The sequence below is a fragment of the Coloeus monedula genome, assembly GCF_965178545.1.
Source record: "Coloeus monedula genome assembly, chromosome: 7".
In the NCBI taxonomy this organism is placed as follows: domain Eukaryota; kingdom Metazoa; phylum Chordata; class Aves; order Passeriformes; family Corvidae; genus Coloeus; species Coloeus monedula.
Window position 1 is genome coordinate 26,339,370 of NC_138787.1, and position 19,055 is coordinate 26,358,424.

Below are 19,055 nucleotides of genomic sequence, written 5' to 3' on the forward strand. Positions count from 1 at the left end.
GGTATGGTGGAGAGGAATGTGTTCTGACCCTGAAACATCTGCTCTTTTAAACGTGGTGTTACAAATGTTTAACCATATGTTCATCTTTCACCCTTAAAAGCTCAGCTAAGGCAGGGGAGATGGGGGTGAGAGAATAATTACAGATGATACTGGAGAAGAAAGGTAATATGAAAATAACTAATAAGGCTGAAATTATGGAAAAAATCGCATGCGTTTGGGACATACACTACAGAAAATGAATACTAAATTAATACTAAATACTGATCATATAGATAGATGAATACTAAATGTAAAGCCAGGAAAGAATTGAATAAATTTGCAGTTTGCAATACAGATTGGCATCATGGATATGCATACACTCGAGTCTGAGTATGTCTTGTATCACCTAATTTTACTGATACATAACCGAAACACATGCCCTAGTATTTTATTAAATGGGAATAGTATGTCTACTAACATAATTGAAGTATACCATGGGTTTAAACTGGATTCTGAATGAAGGTTTTGTCATGAAAAAAAAGCCATTGTCAAAACAGGCAAGAAATGCAGAGGCACTCTCATGAAGCCTTACAAAGAGGTGCTGACAGGTTCTCTGCCCACAGTTTCTAAGGGCTCTGGCAAGACAATTGTTTTAATTTTAAGTTCTGAATGAACAGAAATAGTATTGAAGCAGAAATGGGAAACAATAAATGAAAAAATCTGGCCTTGCTCTCTTAATTTATCACCTTCAACATTTTTCTGTTGCTTTACATGGCAGTAGTGCATGCTAGACTATTCTCTGTGCGTGTGAAACTGGAGATAAGAGTCTTCATCTGGCAAAGTAATGACTGTGTGAAATGGTCCAGGGACACAGGGAAGTTTTGATACCATCTTGTAACTAAAATAGGTGTTTCCATCTTAAACAAAGGTAAATGCATGTTTGTTATATATCTCAGTTGCCTGCAGAGCATTGGATTGGTTGGTACTGCAGTGGGTATTGAGAGCACAAAGTACTCAGTCCCAAGCTCCCACAGAGAACTGGGATGAGTGTGCAGGAGCAGGATAGGAAAGGAAGGAAGCTTCCCCACCACTCGCCCAAGCCCCGGTGTGTGGTACTGACGGAAGCCTGGGGGCTGAGTATTAGGACATGAATAACAGTGCTGAGGTGGCTTCCTGTATTCCAGGAAGCAGAACTTTGTCCTCGTGTGTAAAGGAATACAATTGGACAAAACATATTTGCCCAGTAGATCTAGCAAAGCAAAACCAAAGCCAGGTGGCCAAGACCAATGGCATCCTGGCCAATGACATCAGAAATGGAACCAGTGTGGCCAGCAGGACCAGGGCAGTGATCATTTCCCTGTACCTGGCACTGGTGAGGCCACACCCCAAATCCCGTGTTCAGTTTCATGGCCACTCAATAAAGGAAAGAGATTGAGCTGCTGGAGTGTGTCCAGAGAAAGGTAACAAGGCTGGTGAAAGGTCTGCAGCACAAGTCCCATGAGGAACAGCTGAGGGAAGTGGGGGGATTCAGCCTGGAGAAAAGGAGTCTCAAGGTGACCTCATCACACTCTGTATCTATCTGAAAGGAAGCTGTAAGCAAGGTGGGGGTTGTTCTCTTTTCCTTGGTAACAAGTGACAGAACTAGAAGGAAAGGCTTCAAGATGTGCTGTGGAAGGTTTAGATTGGATATTGGGAAAAGTTTCTTCACTGAAACGGTGGCCAGGCATTGGAATACGCTGCCCAGGGAAATGGTGGAATCACCATCCCTGGAAGTGTTCAAAAGGTGTGGGGAATGTGGCACCTGGGGATATGGTTTAGTTGTGAGCACAGTGGTGCTGGGGTAATGGTTGGACTCAATTATCTGAGATGTCTTTTCCAACCTTAATAATTCTATGATTTAAGCCTTCTGAAATTTCATCTTGCCTTTTAAAATCAGGGGTTTGATTCACTTCCAGGTACCCTTCCTTAAGGAATTAAATTTCCCCCTTTTTGCTTGTGAAGATCCAAGAGTAATTTGAGAAGTACCTATGTCCTATGAAATTGGACAATCAGATAACAATTAGTGGCACAGATTTCTTAAAACAAGAATGTCGTTTTGCTGCGGGATGAAAGAAGACAGCAAACTCATTCCACCATCTAAGATTAATCCCTTGCGATGCTTCCCAGCCTTTCCCACCCTGCTGGCTTCCTCTGGGACAGGCGGCGGCGGGGGACCCGGAGGAGGCAGGCGGGCAGGCAGGCAGGGTGGGGGAAATCCGTCCAAAACCTGCCCCCATCCCTTGTCCCTTTAAGGCAGCACTATCCCTTTAAAAGGCGGCCGGCGGGCGGGAGGCGGCGGTGGTGACGGCCGGGGCCATCGCCTGCCCGCCGGGTTTTCCCCCCCTTCCTGCCGGTCCGTCGCTCGCAGCCCGTTAAAAAGAGGAGGCAAGATGGCCGAGCTGGGCAGCAAGGGGGTCACGGCCGGGAAAATCGCCAGCAACGTCCAGAAGAAGCTGACCCGGGCGCAGGAGAAGGTAGGGGAGAAGAGGGGCATCCCCGGGATGCGGGGTTGGGAGGGGGGACGCGGGTGCCGGGGATGACAGCCCTCTCTGAAGCAGGGATGCGGTTCGCCGTGGGTGCTTGCGGGGGGGGGGGTGGCAGCTGCCTTCTCTGCCTGCGGAATTAGGGCCCCTTTGCATCCTGAGAATGCCGACTATCCTGTTGGAGCGGTGAGGGTTCACCGTCCGCCTGCGGAAACATGGCATCGGATGGGAGCGGGAGCGAGGACGGAGCGCCGCACGCTTGTGTTGGATCCGCAGATGCTTATTGTTTCAACAGGAGGAGACCTTCCCGTTGTGGCATTTAGGTTGTGCTTTATGCAGCATTTTCGAGAGCAGTTCTGTATTTTGCCATAGCGTAAATGCGCAACCTCAAAGATGGTGAGGGAAAGGAGATGGGCACTTGCCCCTTATCTTCCAGCAGCATCGCACGATAGTCGCTACTTGCTGTACTGACCTTGAGCTCCTCATTTTGGAATGGTGGTAAAGCCAAAGCCGTACGGCCTTTAAAGATTGTGCCGATCTGCTGGGGGGGGGGGGGGTTGTGTGTGTGTATTTTTGAATCCCGGGAGCCCTTTCGCTGCTCTCCGCCCACCCCTGTGCCAGCAGAAGGTGCCAGGAATATGCAATGGATACTTTCCCTGTTCATCTCTCTGGCATGCTGTATCTGATGCCAGATGCTTGCTCTGTGTGGGGATTATCGGGCATTTAACGCAGGGACATTGATCAGCTGCTTTTATTGGAGGCACGCTCGTCTTGGTTTTCAGTGGTTTGCTGTGGGACGACATTGACTGAATAAGGACTGGTGCATCTTCGAGGAAGGGCGGGCGAGCTGATCTGCCCACTGCTGCTCGTGTTCCCTGGGAGTTATCTTTAGCAGCTAGATTTAATCTAGGAGGGTTGGGATTAAATGCAGTGCTGGCCTGAGCCTTGTACCAGTCTCTGACACTGCTCAGAAGCGCTGCTGGGTCAGAATCGCAGCCCAAACTACTTGGACTTAATGTTGCATGTGCTGCACCCACTACTTTTACCTCAACTACTGAGACTAGAAGCATCCCTTGAACTCGTCTGACTGCTTGGAAAAAAACCCCAATGACTACCAGATCCAGTATGGAACTGCAGCAGCAAGGTTCACTCTGTACACAAGAGTGAGCATGGCCACATCCATGGTTTTTTTACCCTACTGTTGTTCCAGAGGGGACAGGATGGGGAATCTTGAACTCATCACAGGTCCACCTTGAACTCATCACAGATGCTAACTTCATTCTGTGTTAGCCACCAGATGGCAACCATATTTGTAGTTAATATTAGGGTAGGTGGTAGAGGCTGAGCTCCTTGGCGCGCTGATGATGTTATTGTATTTAGTGGTGCCGCTTGGAACCAAGTGTGGCCTGCCAAGCCCTTCCCTGGTCTCTTATCAGAACATACACAGGTTCTTTTCCTAGGGAAAATTTTCCACAAATTTCTGTCAACTGTTGATCTAGCTCACTTCCTTGCTCACGCCCTGAGCAAGGTGGTGTTTGGAGATGTGGGAATGACAATAATAATCGAGAGTTAGCCGTGTATTGCAGGTGATTTGCACGAACTGGAAACAATTGTTTGTCTCTTTGTGAAGACAAAAGTACAGCTTGTTTTCCTCTAAGGAGAAAACAACCCCAAAGCACTTGCTAACACAAATTCCAGACCCTTCAGCTGTTGTTATCCTGATGCAAACAGTACAACTTTGCTCTCTGGGTTCTCAAAAAAGGAAAAAAACGGCATTGCTTGCTTCATCATCTGACTTGCCTCCTCATACTGCTGCAGTATTGTCTGTAACAATTCTTCTTTCGTGAAGCATTCAGTATTTTACCTGTGTCTCTAAGGGACAGACTTTCACTGAGGCAAATGCATTGGTGTTAACTTTCAGGTCATGAGGAGAGATACAGCTGAGCATGAAGTGATGTGGAAGCACCAGTGGTTATGACGCTCTACTCTTGTGGTATTTAGTTATAAACTGTGATACTGTGTTTAGCAGGAAGGGTGAACTGTGTGTTGGGAGATAAGGAGCAGATGTTAAATAATAAAAAAAAGGTAAGCAGAAATGTGCAGAGGTGGATCTGGTAACACAACTTAAAAATGTGTTAGATTTTCATGAAAGGATGTTGGCTAGGGTTGAACTTTTCCTTTTTTAGGCTTAAACAGAGACTGCTGAGGCTTGTTTTTTTCCATATTGTATTTTGATTTGAATTGAAGATAAAAAAGTCTTCCCTTCAGAGTATCTCCCTCTCAACTTGAGCCCTGAGGCTTTGACCTCAGCAGTTTTCTTCATGGTGAATTTAGGCCTTGTGTTAAGCAAAGAATGATGTCTTTTTGTTCAATGCAGAATTCACACTGAAACACTGTACACATCCTTTTTTCCCTTCTCAGATGCCTATTATGTAAGCCATGTAAGATATTCCTTCAGAAGTGTTATTTGTTTTGAGCCTTTCAGCAAAACTATTGGCTATTCTTGGAAGACACTTCAGCAATTCCACAGGAAATATGGGATGGAATGGTCGACTGTGCTTTTTACAAATGGGCTGGACACCCATTTAACCTCTGTCTCTACTCAGAGGTAGCCTCAAGTACAATACTTGGTAATAATTTGCCAATTGTCCAGTGAAATGCATCAAATAAGTTGATGCTGCTATCCAGAGGAACCTTGCTTAGAAAGGGCTCATGCAACTGTTTCTAACTCATATCACTTTTTGCAACTAATTAGGATAAATTAGGATATTTAGGTTGGAAATCATGATCTATTCATCCTGAATTTAGCTGGAGGATTTTCAGACTGAGATGTTGAGCTCTGGACTTTTCATAATTCTAAACTTCTTAAATGAGTAAAATTGTAATGTCCCCAATGTCATGGTGTTTTAGAGGGAGCCTAGTGTTTGCAAGCTCTTTCAAACTTTTCCAGTGAGGCTCTGAAGTTTTTTTATTCTTTATGTCTGTAATCCATCATCTTGGTTAAAGTTTGTGTTTCTGCTTTGTGACCAATTTTTATATTAACGCTTTTGAAAATTTTAAGTTTCCCCAATTTCCACAATTCTCATTTTCCTCTAATAATGTCCTGCTTCTGGATGTGTCTGCACATGCACATTTCTGCTTTGAACAAGTTCAAACAGCATCTTGGTGACTTGATGCAATCCTGGTGTGAGGGTAAGTCCTCTGCAAGGTTCCAGGAGGGAGCTGAGCTTGGGCAGCAAATGAATTGGGGTTTAATAGCTTGGCTGACGCTGAGGGTCCTTATCACAGGATCAAGCTCTTTGCTTTCCTTCAGCGTGTTAGGCAAAGGTTCAGTGTGGAAAGATGGTATTGGCTGTACAGGCACTGACTGTTGATTTAAGTTGCATACAGATTAATAGCTTTGTCTGAGGAGATGAACTGTAAAGTTGACATCAAAAAGAAAGAAAGTTTTTTGTCCTTGGGAGCTTTTTTTTGTGTGGAGAGGAGTAGAAAGGAATGAACTTACTTTTACTTAGACTGAGTGTGGGAAATTCCTATCCTATAGTAGTGGTGGTCTCTCACTCTTTTCATTATAAAGCTGGGCAAAATGAGGTGTCTGTGTTCTATGACATGAACAGACTGTTGTATTTTGTTATGGGTTTCTTCTGATGTACCAACAAACCTTTTCTCCCTCTCCATCACTAACCAGAGGGGAAGACTTTGTTTTCTCTGCAGGACCTGGCAAAGTTTAGTTTGGACATCCAAACTCCCTTGTGTTAGGGGGTCACATTTAGGTCATAGACTGCCATTTGTAGTCATAAACTCTGACTTGCTGTGTTGCCATGAAATGTCACTTTTGCTTTCTGTTCTTGGCTTTGTTAATTCCAACGATGTTTACCCACATCTGTTTGAAGTTTTCAGTTCTGCTCTCCTCTGGCTGTGCAGTCCAAGGAGGCTGGGCTGCAGTCGTGGTCTCACAGATTGTGGTTGGGGTGGAACAGGGTTTGCAGAAGGCATGGTTTGCATTTTGAGTTTGCCCTGATAAGACTTGTTTCCTCCTCCTAAATCAAGCTCCAATAGATGGAGCATGGCTGGAGGAAACACCTGGAATGAAATCTCAGCCCTGTTGAAGCCGGCGAGAGTCCACTAATGAGCAGTACCCAAGAACCTTAAAGCAAATTTAAATACAGCTGTCATCAGGATTCACCTATCAGAGGCTCCCTGCTCGGCAGATGGGGAGGGAGCCTTTCTATAAAAATGGTAGATGCAGAAAGCTCTCTTAAGGAGATGTATTGCATCTACCAGCTTAAGAGGAGAGAAGTTTCTTATTGGTTTTCCTTTGGGATCCTTCTGTCTCTTCAAAGCTTCGATGTTTTTTTCTTGCCTTTGCTTAGGGTAGGATGGTTTGGTGGCAGTCTGTCTTGTTGTGCCAGTCAAGAACAAATAGCCTGAAGAGCTACAAGTATTGGTCGCCTACTGATCTGTCAGGAAAATTAACATTTTGTTTTTTTCCTGGGGGACTCCCCAGATGAAAAAGACAGGGCTCTGTACTTTATGTCTGTTAGCTTGCTTTCTCAAGAATGCAGGGCTTAGGGGATGAGTAGAGTCTCAAAGGTACTTTGTGCCTAAAGGTTGCTGGAAAACAGGCACTGGATACAGGAGGAAGATCTGAATTAATGCCCCTAATGTTCAGATGATTCCAGTATGAGCTCAGACTGTATTACTGGTATCAGATAATCTGCATGGTACAGGGAGGAGGTGAAATAGGAAACCAGGCTCCACATGTCTCCTTGCCCATGGAATGGTTTGATTGGCAGGGCACTTACAGTGCCCTGCTGAAGGTGCCCTTCTGTCTGGCTATTGGCAACAGATTTCTTATATGCAGGAGAATCTCACGGATGGATGAATTTTCTGATTGGAAAAGGCCCAATCCTATTCCTGGTCACTTTATCTTCTCTGTAAGTTCTAGTTTTGCAGATAGTCCTCTCCAGTGCAGTTCTTGTGAGATCAGGTTTATAAAGCAGGATGTGGAAGATGTCTTTTCACTGAGGACTTTTAATGAGGCTCTAGGCCATAGAGAGTTGGTGTTACAGACCTCATCTCTCAGGGAGTGACATCAAAGCTTGTCTGGCCTCTCCCTCCATCCTGCATGCTAACTGTTAGGCAAGGTTTGTGGTTTCAGGCACAGATGTTTGTTTTCTTTCCAACATCGTGATTACTCTTCACATGTGAGTAGCAAATGACATGGCGGCCAAGCCTTTGGGGAAAGCTGGGTGCAGCCTGAGATGTTCAGCATCTATCTGGACTAGGATCTTTGGGAATAATGCAAGTTTTCCTTTGTTCATGACTCTTTAGACAGAGACACAAGACCCTGTTGCTTGGGATCAAATGTATAATGAAGCTCTGGTTCTAGAAACATTTGCAGTGCCAAGTGGGTTCCTTAGGTTAACAGGTATTAGAGTGGCTATTTTTTTTCTGCTGTTGCAATGGAGACCAGACACCTGGGCTGTCTGTTGTGCCAGTTCTGCAACTTTGCAAGGATCATCTTACAGTCCTGGCTGTCAACCTGTACATGGAGGGATCAGCCTGTCTTCCCAGAAGTTCTATACTGGCAACCTGACATGATCACAAAGCCAGACTCAATTTGCCCAAGCAGAACCGACAGGTCTGTCACCCTGAGCTGGCCACAGCTCAGCTCCCTAAGTGGGCTGGCCCATTCAGGGTGTGCAGACCAGCTCCTTCTAATAGGGGGTAAGACTGTATTAATGCTGATCAGGAGACTGTGCGTTCTCTACGCCAGAGCAATGAGATGGGAACAAATATTAAAATATGAATAAAGCCTCCTTGGAGCACTGCTGTCAGGTAGAATAGTTTATTAAGGTCCGTTCTGACTTCAGGCTGTGTTTTAGCTTTCTCTTGAGGGACTGCATACTCAGATTTCTCCAGCAACTGCAATACTGAATGCATGAGTGCCAGCAAACCTGTACCATTCTGGCATTCCTACTGCTGAGGTAAAAGGGGACATCTCTCACAGGAAGGGGTTGGGAGAGAGAAGAAAGTAATTTCCATCATCTTGCCTAGTCAAAATCAGTTTTAAATATGGTATTAGTTGACTACTTAATACTGGCAGAACAGGAGAGAGGAACCTCTGCAGATTTGCCTGAACTATTGGCAGTGGCACAAGGGATGAATAAATCTTGTCAGGTGTCTTTTCAGCAGGTGCATCCAAGTGGCTGGGGGACCTCAGACAGTTCAGGTTTCCCTGGGCACTTTCCTAGGCTCTGAAGCTGTTTGATCTTCACAAAGCTGGCAAGTACTGCAGGGTAGGTCCTGTGCCGCATTCCAAGAAAAACTTGAAATGTATTTATTAGCAGAAAATAGGATTGATGAGTGTTTTTTTTTTTTTTTTTTTTTTTTTTTTGGGTTATATTTTCATCATGCCAACTTGCTTGCATAGTTTTGTTTCTTAGCTGCTACTCAGAAAGTACCTCTCTTTAGATTTGTAATTTATGATCTGAAGGAAGAGCCCTGGTAGTTGGGAATAGAAATTCTTCAACCTGCTTAAGTTATACAGTTGTTTAATTTATTTACTTGCATTCAGGAAGGGTTTACCAGAGCATGGAGTTGAATTTTGTGGAAAACTTGGAACCCAGAGCTTGGGGCATTCACAGACCTAAACAGCAGTCTCACAGAATCACTATGAAGCAGCTTTATGAAATGAGAAATAGGTACTGTGTTTACTCAGATCTCTGCTAGTACACATGTGCAACATAGAATTTTCTGCTGTTTAGGCTGGGCTGGAGTAATCTTTACTCAGACCTGTGGCTGGGAGGTTAAAGTTTCTGAAAGTCCTCATTTCCACAGAAGTGCCGTGGGGAGAGTCATGAAAGCCAGACAGTGTTGCCTTTTTGTCCCAGTCTTTACAAGAAATGGGAAGTCTGGGTGGCAGTGTGTTCTTAATATAGGCTGCCATGCAGGATGGAGGGTGCAAACTTCACCAATAAGGAGGAAAGCAGCGCTTAACAGCAGCTAATCCCTCTGTGAAAACCATGGGCTGTATTTAATCTCTTGGTACGCAGAAGTGCTGCCCTCTCTGCAAGGGTTTGACATGCAGTTTCAGAAAGCTGGTAACCTGTTCTGAAATTATTTCTTTTTGGTAATTCTGCATTGATCATGTTTGGTTTGTTTATTTTAAATAGGTTTAGAACTTTTTGTTAAACTTGGTTTAAGAGCGACATTAGTTTCTTAGTTGTTTTCAAAGTCAGCTCTCCAGGAGGGAGATTAGAGGTTGATACAGCTGAAGTACAAACATTTTTCACTGGGCAATTGCTAATACTCTGCTTTGGAACTGTATTAGACGGAGCTGAATGCTTGTTTGCCAGCAGGGATGGAAAGGGAACTTCAATGGTACAGAAACTACAGTGTTTGAAAACACAGCTACAAGTGTTTATGCTTTTGGGTTTTTTTCCCTTTGTACTACTTGGCTTGATTGCACATTTTATCAGGCCAGAAACAATAATGTGTGGCTTAACCAACTCAGAACGGAGTTGGATGATATTTGTGGAGTGAAATAGATACTCTTCCCATTCGATTTACTTGGAATGGTGCCAGCAACAGATGTAAACTTATACTGAGTAGGTATAAAGACTGATGTTTGAAAAAAAATGTAGATCTCTGCATCTTTTTACTTAACAGTTATGCTGGTCTTGTAGCTCTCCAGTACCCTTTTAGGTAAAGTTAAACATTCCTGTAAGTTGTTAAAATTTTTTAGGTCTTGATCCTACCAGCTCTGTGAGCCTTGAGTGTGGAAGGACCAACCTTATTTCCATTCCTGCTTCTTCAGTCATTCTGGGGAAAAAATGGGCAAAACCCTGAGGGGAAAAAAAAGAGTATGTTTAAAAAAATTGCAGGGAATTTCTTTCCTGGAATTGGAAGGTTCAGCTCATTAATTTTGAATTTTCAGGCAGTGTTGTCTTGGAGAGATACTCTATTTCCCCACTGTGGATGCAACATGACCCCTTAGTCCAAGTGTTGAGTCTGACACAAGAGGCCCAGAAAGGATTTGAGTTATTGTACTGAGGGACAGTGTATTTCAAAGGTTGCTTGAAAGTATGTTTTTGGAAAAATTCTGTTGAGAGAGATGGCAGCTTCCATAAGAGGAACAGTGCTCGAGAGGAGTGTAAAATCATTCAGATGGAGAAATACACTTGGGTTTTGTACTGAAACACTCCTTAAGGTACAGTTTCCTCAGCAGAGGAGTGAAATGACTATTCTTTGGTGTATTGAACCGACCTCTGCAGTAGAAGAATACTAGGGATTTTAATTTTTTTTGTCTGTGTAGGCTGGACAGCCATTGTGAAAGGCCAAGCTTAACTGTGTGTTAATAAATTTGAGCTATGACAAGGATGTGCTCTCTCTGATAATGTTTCCTTCATCATGCATGCAGTCGCTATGATTATTTGTTAGTATCTGCAGTGTGCTTGCATTATGTATTGCCAAAAAAGGCCACTCCCTATTCTGAAACAATTCCAATATAAATATTGGACAATCTCAGTTAATAAAGGTAATTCTGATTTGTTTCAGTAAAACCGTATTCCAAAAGACTTAAAAGGGTTTTCAAACATTTTTGCAGAAGTTGATATGGATTGCTTTGTAGGCAAAGGTGCAGGGCTGTTTTTGCACAGTAATATTTTTATGAAAATAGCTGAAGAAAGTGGAAAAAGAGATTGTCTTTCTTTGAAGACGAAGAACAGTTTATGTGCAGTGCTGGGAGGGGAGGGTTTGGAGACCTGACTGTAGCGGTAGTCAGAAGGTCGGAGGGGTGATGTGATCCATCAATCACAGAGCTCTGGAATGGTGTGCTGCACCCAATTGCTCATGGTCTGGGACTTCTCTGTGAATGGATATCAGAGTCAGTTGCCAGACTAGAACTTTTTGCCAAGCTGGAGGCTTTTGCTCTCCTTGTTTCATGACCCTTGGTGGCCATAAATAATTCAGGGAGGAAGTGTGCGTGATAAGGGCTGGATGCCCTCACCATGAGGCTGTGGATATAGTAGGTTAAAAGAGCTGCTTTGTCATGCTGGATGAAGGTGACTTAGAGCTGGGGTGTTTTGGCTGGAATGTCTTCTGACCTGGCAGTCCCAAGCCTCCAGCTGAGGCCTTAATTTTTGAGGAGGCTCTTTGGGGAGCACTTTGTGGTGATTTTCTTCTCCAAAACCAGTGTGGCCCAGATTCTTAACAAGTGCTCTGGCAAAGAAGCTGATGAACTTAACACTCATTCACAGCCAGAGGACTTCCCCTTCCAGCCTGGTTCTCTAATTTGCTGTTCCTCACCCTTCAGCTCCGCTGAAGTAAAAGCGCAGTCCTCTTGGGTGGAAAGGAGAAGAGCTGTTCAAAAACTGCTTGGGAAGAATCAAGAGCTGATCATCTGTTGATCCATTTGTTCACACTTTGATGGGACAAACCACATTCTGTAACTCACCATGGCCCTGGAGGGCACTGTGCCTAAATCCCCCATGTCTGATCCCTTGCAGCTATTGCCTTCCAGCTCAGGGAACTCCAATGGCTGATCCAAATGCCCGTGTCTTTCCTTTGCCCCGTCGTGCATGCCATGAGTTCCAAATCTGTCCTGCATTTGAGAATCTCTCATCTTTGTTCAGCAAGGTGTTTGTGAACCTGTGTAGGAGCTTTACTGGCCTCTTCAGCACTCTGCATCCAGCCTGTGCCTTCTGGAGTCCCTCTCTAGCATTGTTTTGCCTTATAAGAGCTCTGCCCCTCTTCCTCCTAGCATGCACCTGCTCCTTTATCTCTTTCTCCAGCTCAGGCATGGCCTCAAATGCCTTTTATGTTTTTTCCTGATTTGGTTGCTTCATTTCACATCAGGGCCTGTGTAAAAATAAAAATACTTCTTGCAAAAGTATTAGCATTTAAAATGAGTGTTGCAGAGGAGGAGGCAGAGGAATTGAGAAGGGGGATTTCTGCAGACAACACTATTTATATTAAATATTCCTCTTGCTAGTGTTACCATTGGCTATAGATAGGGTTTAATTAAGCTGTGTTAAATGCCTGCCCAAGTAATAGACATTGATGTTGTTGAAGTCCCGTTGCCTGGAATGTCACATTGATGCCAGCTGAATTAAGTGATGCCATTTGGCTTTATTAGGTACAGGGGTATGATGTAGTGACTATCTAGCTCCACAGTTGTGCCACATTTTTTGGTCTCTGTTTGGTGTCTGCTTAAGGCTGGGGCAGACAGAAGGGAGGGTGGAAATTTACCTGCTTTCTCAAGACTGAAATTTCCTCCTCTTTTACTTTCAGGGTATTGATAGATACATATTCTCTCCAGTTTCATCTTTGTTGAATAGCATGAACTCGGGAATGCAGCGTTTTTAGCTGCCTGCTTTGAATAAGAGCAAACCAAGTAGAAAAAAATTGCCCAGAAAGTTATTAATTAGGCATACAACTGTATATAGTTAAGATGGCCTGGTGTCACCAGCACACCTGAGAGCTGAGAGGTCAGTGGTCTGTCTCTGGTGCAGTTATGTGGCAGAGTGATGGTAGAGGGGTACCTGTGTGCAGTCTGTGCACCCTAGGCCTGACAGACTGAGGCTGACCCTAATAGAGCCTGTGTGTCTCCTGGTGAAGATGTGTTTTCAGCACCTCAGGAGTTGGTCCACCTGCTTAAGGTGTCAAGATTAAAGCATTTGAAGTCTGAAAACTCTGGCTTAAGCTCTTAAGATTCTTAATCTCCTGCACTTCTTGAGGCAGGTGCCTGCTTTGGCATTGGGTTTGTTCTGGTGGGAGAAGTCACCACTTCTGAATGGTTATCTTGCTGCCCTGTCTTCTGCTCTGTGCAGCTGGTGCTGGAGCACTTTGTGTCTCCATCCACTTGCCTTAGATAAGGTCTTGTCTTTACAGACTGAGGTTTAAACTGACCCAGCTACTCCTGCTGGGGCAGCTGTTTCACATCACTCTTAAACCACCTCTACCACTGAGATGTTTCACCTCTAGCTGCACCTTTTCCTCCTCTATTCTGCATTCTGCTGCTCCATTACCACCCCTCTGGTTGTGCTGCTTTACCTGTTTTTCTTTCAAGTCTCTCCTCTCATAGGTACATTTGATGGTAAGTTCTGGATGGGGGACTAGAGGGGCAGCAAAAAGTATGGGAATAGGGAAAAGACTAGCAGTCCACGGGACCACAGGGCAGTGGGATGGTGCCTGAGCTGGGGCATTGGCCTCTGCTAGACCTGTAGCTAGCACCCAGCTTCTTAATTTTATGTTCTCTTTGGCTTATATTCTGACTCTCTGAAACTCCTGGCTGAAAGCTATTAAATAGATGAGGAAAAAATTGGAAATGAAGTTTAAATCACATTTGCCAGGATTTGTTTATATTCTCAGAAGCTTTGGTGGTGAAAAAGCAGAACATTTTCATGTCCTTAAAGATAAATGGGGGAGATGAAGAGTAAAGGGTAGAAGAGGGAAATATCTATGCTTTCTTTTTAACTGCTAAAAACTGTAAAGAAAAGGAAAAGACAAATAAATAAAAACCAATATTTTTTTTCCTAATAAGCTTTTATGTAGCAAGGCAAGCTTGTGCATTTACAGAAGGGAGAAAAAAAAGTCCATGTAATAACACAGTGAGTTAGACCTGGAGGGAGGATGATGCATCAGTCAAATATTTGGGGGCGGATGAGGGGATGGGAACATAGATATATTTAAGAGAGAAAAAAACCAAGAAATAATTATTATTTCAGTTTGTTATATAATGTGGATTATAGCTGAGAACCAACCCTTGAATTCATGCTAGAGTACAAACACAGTGCTTGGGCTGTACCTACAGGGCAGGCATAATGCAAAATGACCTCAAGAAATGAGAGAGAGGAGTAACATAACAAGAGCAATCAACTAATGTAGGAGGAGCCTTTAAAAGGAACCTGCTTTTGAAGGTGCTTGGATGGCCTCGGGGCAGGCAGACACTGAACTGCACTGCAAATGTGTGATCATAACCCAGTGTGACTACAGAGACCAAGCGTCCTGCCAGTGAGAAGGGAAATTGCTTTTCCATGCTGTCTGTCACAGCACCACTTCTGCTGTAGCATCACTTAATTTAGACCTGACTGACGATAGGAGCTAAACTGCAAAAACTGTGGGTGAAGAGGGAAGGAGAAACAACCTAAAATGTTGAACATAGTGAAGGGACTAAAATCTTCATATAAAAAAGTCCCGGAACATCAGGATTTGGATCAGTGCGGGATGTAACCAAGGGTCCCAGCCAGTTCAGCATCTCGAGGCTTGTCTCATGTATAAGTGCCCTCTGTGGGAGAGGAGATGCTTGGTTTGAGCCTGTGGTTATGTAGGTAAAAGAACCTTTCCTCTTAACTGATTGGCCACGTGCAAAAGTGGTGAGAGAGCGTGCTTGCAAAACATCCGGAGAACTGGGGATTTGTTTGTGTCGTTCTGTAAACATGCTGTAGATTGCTTTGAGGAGAATAGCTCTTGCATCCTGGAGATATGTTCTGGTGTTTTCCTAAACTGCCAGGATGGCTGTTATCTAGAGAAAAGCGATCCTTATAAAGGCTAATAGTAGACATATAGAAGGTGCATTAATTTTCTCTTGCAACAGTTGAATACAGACTTTTAAGCTAGATCTTTGCTTCTACTCAGATTTCATTTTAGGTCAAGCAACTGCTATTCACCAATTTCCATGGCTGGCTTTTTGTTGCAGTGCTCTTGAGCCAGTCTCCCACTTGTAGTGACCTTTTCTTTGTGAGAGCAGTTTCAGAGGTTAGTGCTACATCCCAGTCGTTTCTGAAAGTCACTTGAGGGATTTTTATGTAAGAAGCCACATCCTTAATGTTAGTGTCCTACACTAATTAATTTTGGTTTGTTTTTAATGTTAAGTGGCAGCAAAAACCAGTTGTTACTCTTGAATGAAAAACTTTGTCTTTATCCTTGACTGTTGAATTCGCTGAATCTGATCTCCTCAGGCTGGCAGGAATGGGTGAAAAACCTGCCCTCTTCCAGCCCGTTCATGTGCGTGGTGAGCTGACTGCCTTACTGCACAGAAGGGGGAATGAGGAATGAGGATACAGCTGCACAGATTAATGCAATCTAAATGGCTCTTTTCCCGGGACAAAAGAGAGAATTAAGTGATGTTACAGTTCCTTGCCACCTTAATTTCAAGGTTTTTGATAAGTGCTAACAGCATCTTTCCATTTCTGCTGGTTCATGGTGCACCAGTTTGGTTTCTCCTGCAATGGGTGCCAAAACCTCCTTTTCAGTTCTTGCTCCAAGGTCAGTGCTACCAGGGAGTCAGAAAAGCAGACTGTTGTGGTGGTGAAGAGTCCAGTGTTTTCTCCTTCAGTGCTCCAATGAACTGATTTTTGACAACTGCTGCACAGTATGGATGCTAATGACCTGGACAATTTACCAGGAGAAGAGGAGAAAATCCATGCTGCTAGCTCTTCTCTAGATGATTTTCTTTCACGCAAGCAGAAATTATTCATTCAAAGTCACTCTTAAATTAGGTGAGGTGTCGCCCAGGGTGGTTGGGGGAGGGAACACATTGATTTAGGACTGCAGTAAGTTGCTGTCTAGCCAGGTGTACTTGAGTATGGCAGGAGACTCAGCAAAAGTGCCTTTTCTGCACTACTCATGTCCTGTTCTGGGGAGCCCTCTCCATAAATGGATTATTTGGAGGCTCTGGAGCATAATATTCCCAATCATGTTACCTGCAGGGTCACCATGCCCTCTAACACAACTTGCAGAGAGTGGCTTTGCCCTGTGTTCTGTGTTTAAAGAGCATTACTCTGATTATCCAGGAGGCTGGATTAATGGGAGTTAATGGATACTTGAGGAAGGAAGGAAGGGAGAGGTGCTCAGGAGGTGAATTTGAGCTGGCAGACCTGTTAGCAGAACAGTGCAGTCTGCTTGTGAAAAAGTCAACCGAAAAAGCAGCTCTGGGGAGCTGCTCTGCCCTGAAGAACTTGAGGAGGCAGATAGTAAGGTGCTTGTGTGGGAAGCTGGGTCATTAAAACTGTCACTAGTGAATTGTGGTGATGTTTGAGGCACCCAGTAAAGTCTTCTGGAATAAAACAAGAAAAAAATAAAAGATCCTTCTGTCCTGCCAGATCTTGGAAGCTAAACTGGACTTGCTCTAAAACCTCTGTTCCCTATCTCCAGTCCTCTCCCATGGTGTAAGGAGCAGAGTCCTACCTGGTGGGATGCTAGGATCTCAAATGGGAGGCAGCACCACTCTGTGGTGGACAGAGGAGCCCTGTGGCAGAAGGGGGTGAAGGAGTGACCTGGCCATCAGAAACCTTTTGGTGTTCAAAGTCTGAGAGCAGCACAGTGTGCTGGGAGTTGCACAGGCTGCTTGAGAAAGGGAATGGAAATGTTCTCCTTGTCACAGGAGAAGATCTGACCGTGTAAAAGAAACAAATGTGTATCAGGAAGCTGAATAGAGAAACAGGGTCCAACTGCACTAGGGGTAGTGAAGAACAGGAGAAGGGTGAGGGCTGGACTGGGGCTTCCAGAGGAGGAAATGAAGCTTTTTTTCTTTAGGGGAAATGACACTAGTTCCAGCTCTTATCTAAAAACCGGCTACTTTAGAAGGACAGGAAAGAAAGGGATTGCCAAAGAAATCCCTAGAGTGTGATGGTCTGCCTTGTTTTTCTGGAGCAGGTGTTTGTGGGGGCTGAGTGCTGCCCTTGAACAGGTTCTTAACACCACTGCTGCCCTTGGCAGAGGCTGCCTGTGCAGTGTTCCCCATGCCCGTCCTCACAGCCCTGCAGACACAGATACTGGGCCCCCCAGTCAGCAAGGAACAGCAACACAGCTTGGTTGCCTGGGTGAGTTAAGGTTTCACCCTCATGAATGGGGCTGTGAATGAAAACGAGGATGGGACAGTGGAGTGGCAGGCCTTGGAAATAAAGCCCTCCTTGAGAGCCTGTAGTGTCTGCCTGCCAGCCTGCAGTGATGGGCAGTGGAAGGGAAAGGGACAGCTGACCCCTCCATTGAGGGAGGAACCCTGCAAGCACGTTCTTCAAGCCCAGGGATGGTGTGGGCCTGAAGCCAGTCATGCTGTAGATGTGGAAGGGTATCAAAAGCCTTGATGGATATTTTTAGCCAGAATGAGTAGGGGCAAGGGTGTAAGGGGCCAGAAAAAAATTAACTATTCCTGCATTTTCAGTCTCCTGATGCTGAGGAACCAGGTGTCCTTTTTAAGGGATGACTAATTCCTTGTTTCGTGGAATGGAGAACAGAAAGAAAAGCATTTGTTTTTCCTCATCAGATGAAACAAGTACTTGTTTTTGGAGGTGAATTTGTCATGTTTGGAACCTGCTGCCTTCAGAGCTTCCTTCTCTGTTCTTCCTTGAGCCATTCCTGGATCTGTGGCACTAAGACGTGTCTTTGTACTGTAAACATCAGCTCCCTCCCACGTGGAAAACCAAAAGACTTGAGTGATGTCCTTATCTTTTTTTTTAAAAAATAAGGTCGGACGTGGAGGGAAGGCTGTTCAAACAGAGAGCATTGTTCAGTTGCTGTGGTCTGCTGCTGTAGGGTTGCTTATCAGAGCTGGGCTGTGCATATTTATCTAAGTCCTTCCTGTTCCCTCCCTGACCTGTTCCCCCCCCACCCCCCCCCCCCCCCCCCCCCCGATTCCTCCCTCCCATCCCTAAGATTTTTTCTGTGGTGAAGCTACTGGGGAAGATGCAAAAAGGGGAAACCTGGGGTCTGAAAGATGTGCAGACTGTTGTGCCATGCTTAAAGCACTCACCCGCAAAGAGTCTCTGGGTGATGGGAGATGAAAAAGTGGAAGAGACGATTTGTGTCAAGACAACAAACTCTTCTTTAATTTCTTCCCTCTGCTGCCACCTCCCTTAGTTTTCTGACTATAGTAATCTTCCGATGATATTTTTATTCACAGGATACTGTCCCCAGTAATCATGGTAGCCCTTCTACTCTAACCCCATGTGCATGCACCAACCCAGATAGCTTTTTAGTGTGTTACCCTGAAACTGTGGCCAGGATAAGCAGGGATGTTAACAAGTGGTTGGAAACATGATGAAAATATATGAAAACAGAATCTGTTTTCATGGTGACAGGCTGAGAGATGAAAATTCATGTATAGTGCTTTCTGCTGCCTTTGCTGTCTGGCTCTAAGGCTTCCTTACTAAAATCCATTGATCTGCTTTGTGTTTGTTGCTGTCATTCTCTCTGGTGTTCCTTCTAGTTGTCAGTCATGCTTGGATTGATTTTGCCATTTTTGTAAAGAAAAAAAAGGTGCAAGTCAGGAAATTCTCTGTTCGATCAACTGAGACTGCTCTGGGAGGGTCTTGCAGGGAGGAGAAGAGGAGGAGATAATGTGAGGTGAGTCAGTTCCCCTGTCCTTGTGTTTTGTCCTTGGGGCATATTGCACCGATGCAACTAATTTCTTTTGTCTTCAGAACTAGTTCCTGCTAGTAACATGCGTATGCAGGAAAAAAAGAGACAGTTGGAGCAGCTGTGTTCATTTACGTGTGTTAGTATATCTTGGGACCAATATCTGTGCATCCTGGATGCTTCAATCCTGTC

At 44.5% G+C, this 19,055-nt stretch overlaps 1 protein-coding gene across 5 annotated transcripts in view; it reads left to right on the plus strand.

Annotated features, from left to right (window-relative positions):
• Nucleotides 1–2,318: 2,318 nt before the first annotated feature.
• The window catches only part of BIN1 (bridging integrator 1), a 95,290-nt gene continuing 78,553 nt past the window's right edge, over nucleotides 2,319–19,055 (plus strand). Inside the window, exon 1 of one of the 5 annotated variants that reach the window (XM_082284659.1) lies at nucleotides 2,319–2,492. In XM_082284659.1, coding sequence (XP_082140785.1) covers nucleotides 2,409–2,492 — 84 coding nt within the window. In that variant the 5' untranslated portion in view covers nucleotides 2,319–2,408. The remainder of the gene's footprint in view (nucleotides 2,493–19,055) is intronic. The other 4 variants (XM_082284656.1, XM_082284657.1, XM_082284658.1 and 1 more) reach the window with 4 other exon arrangements.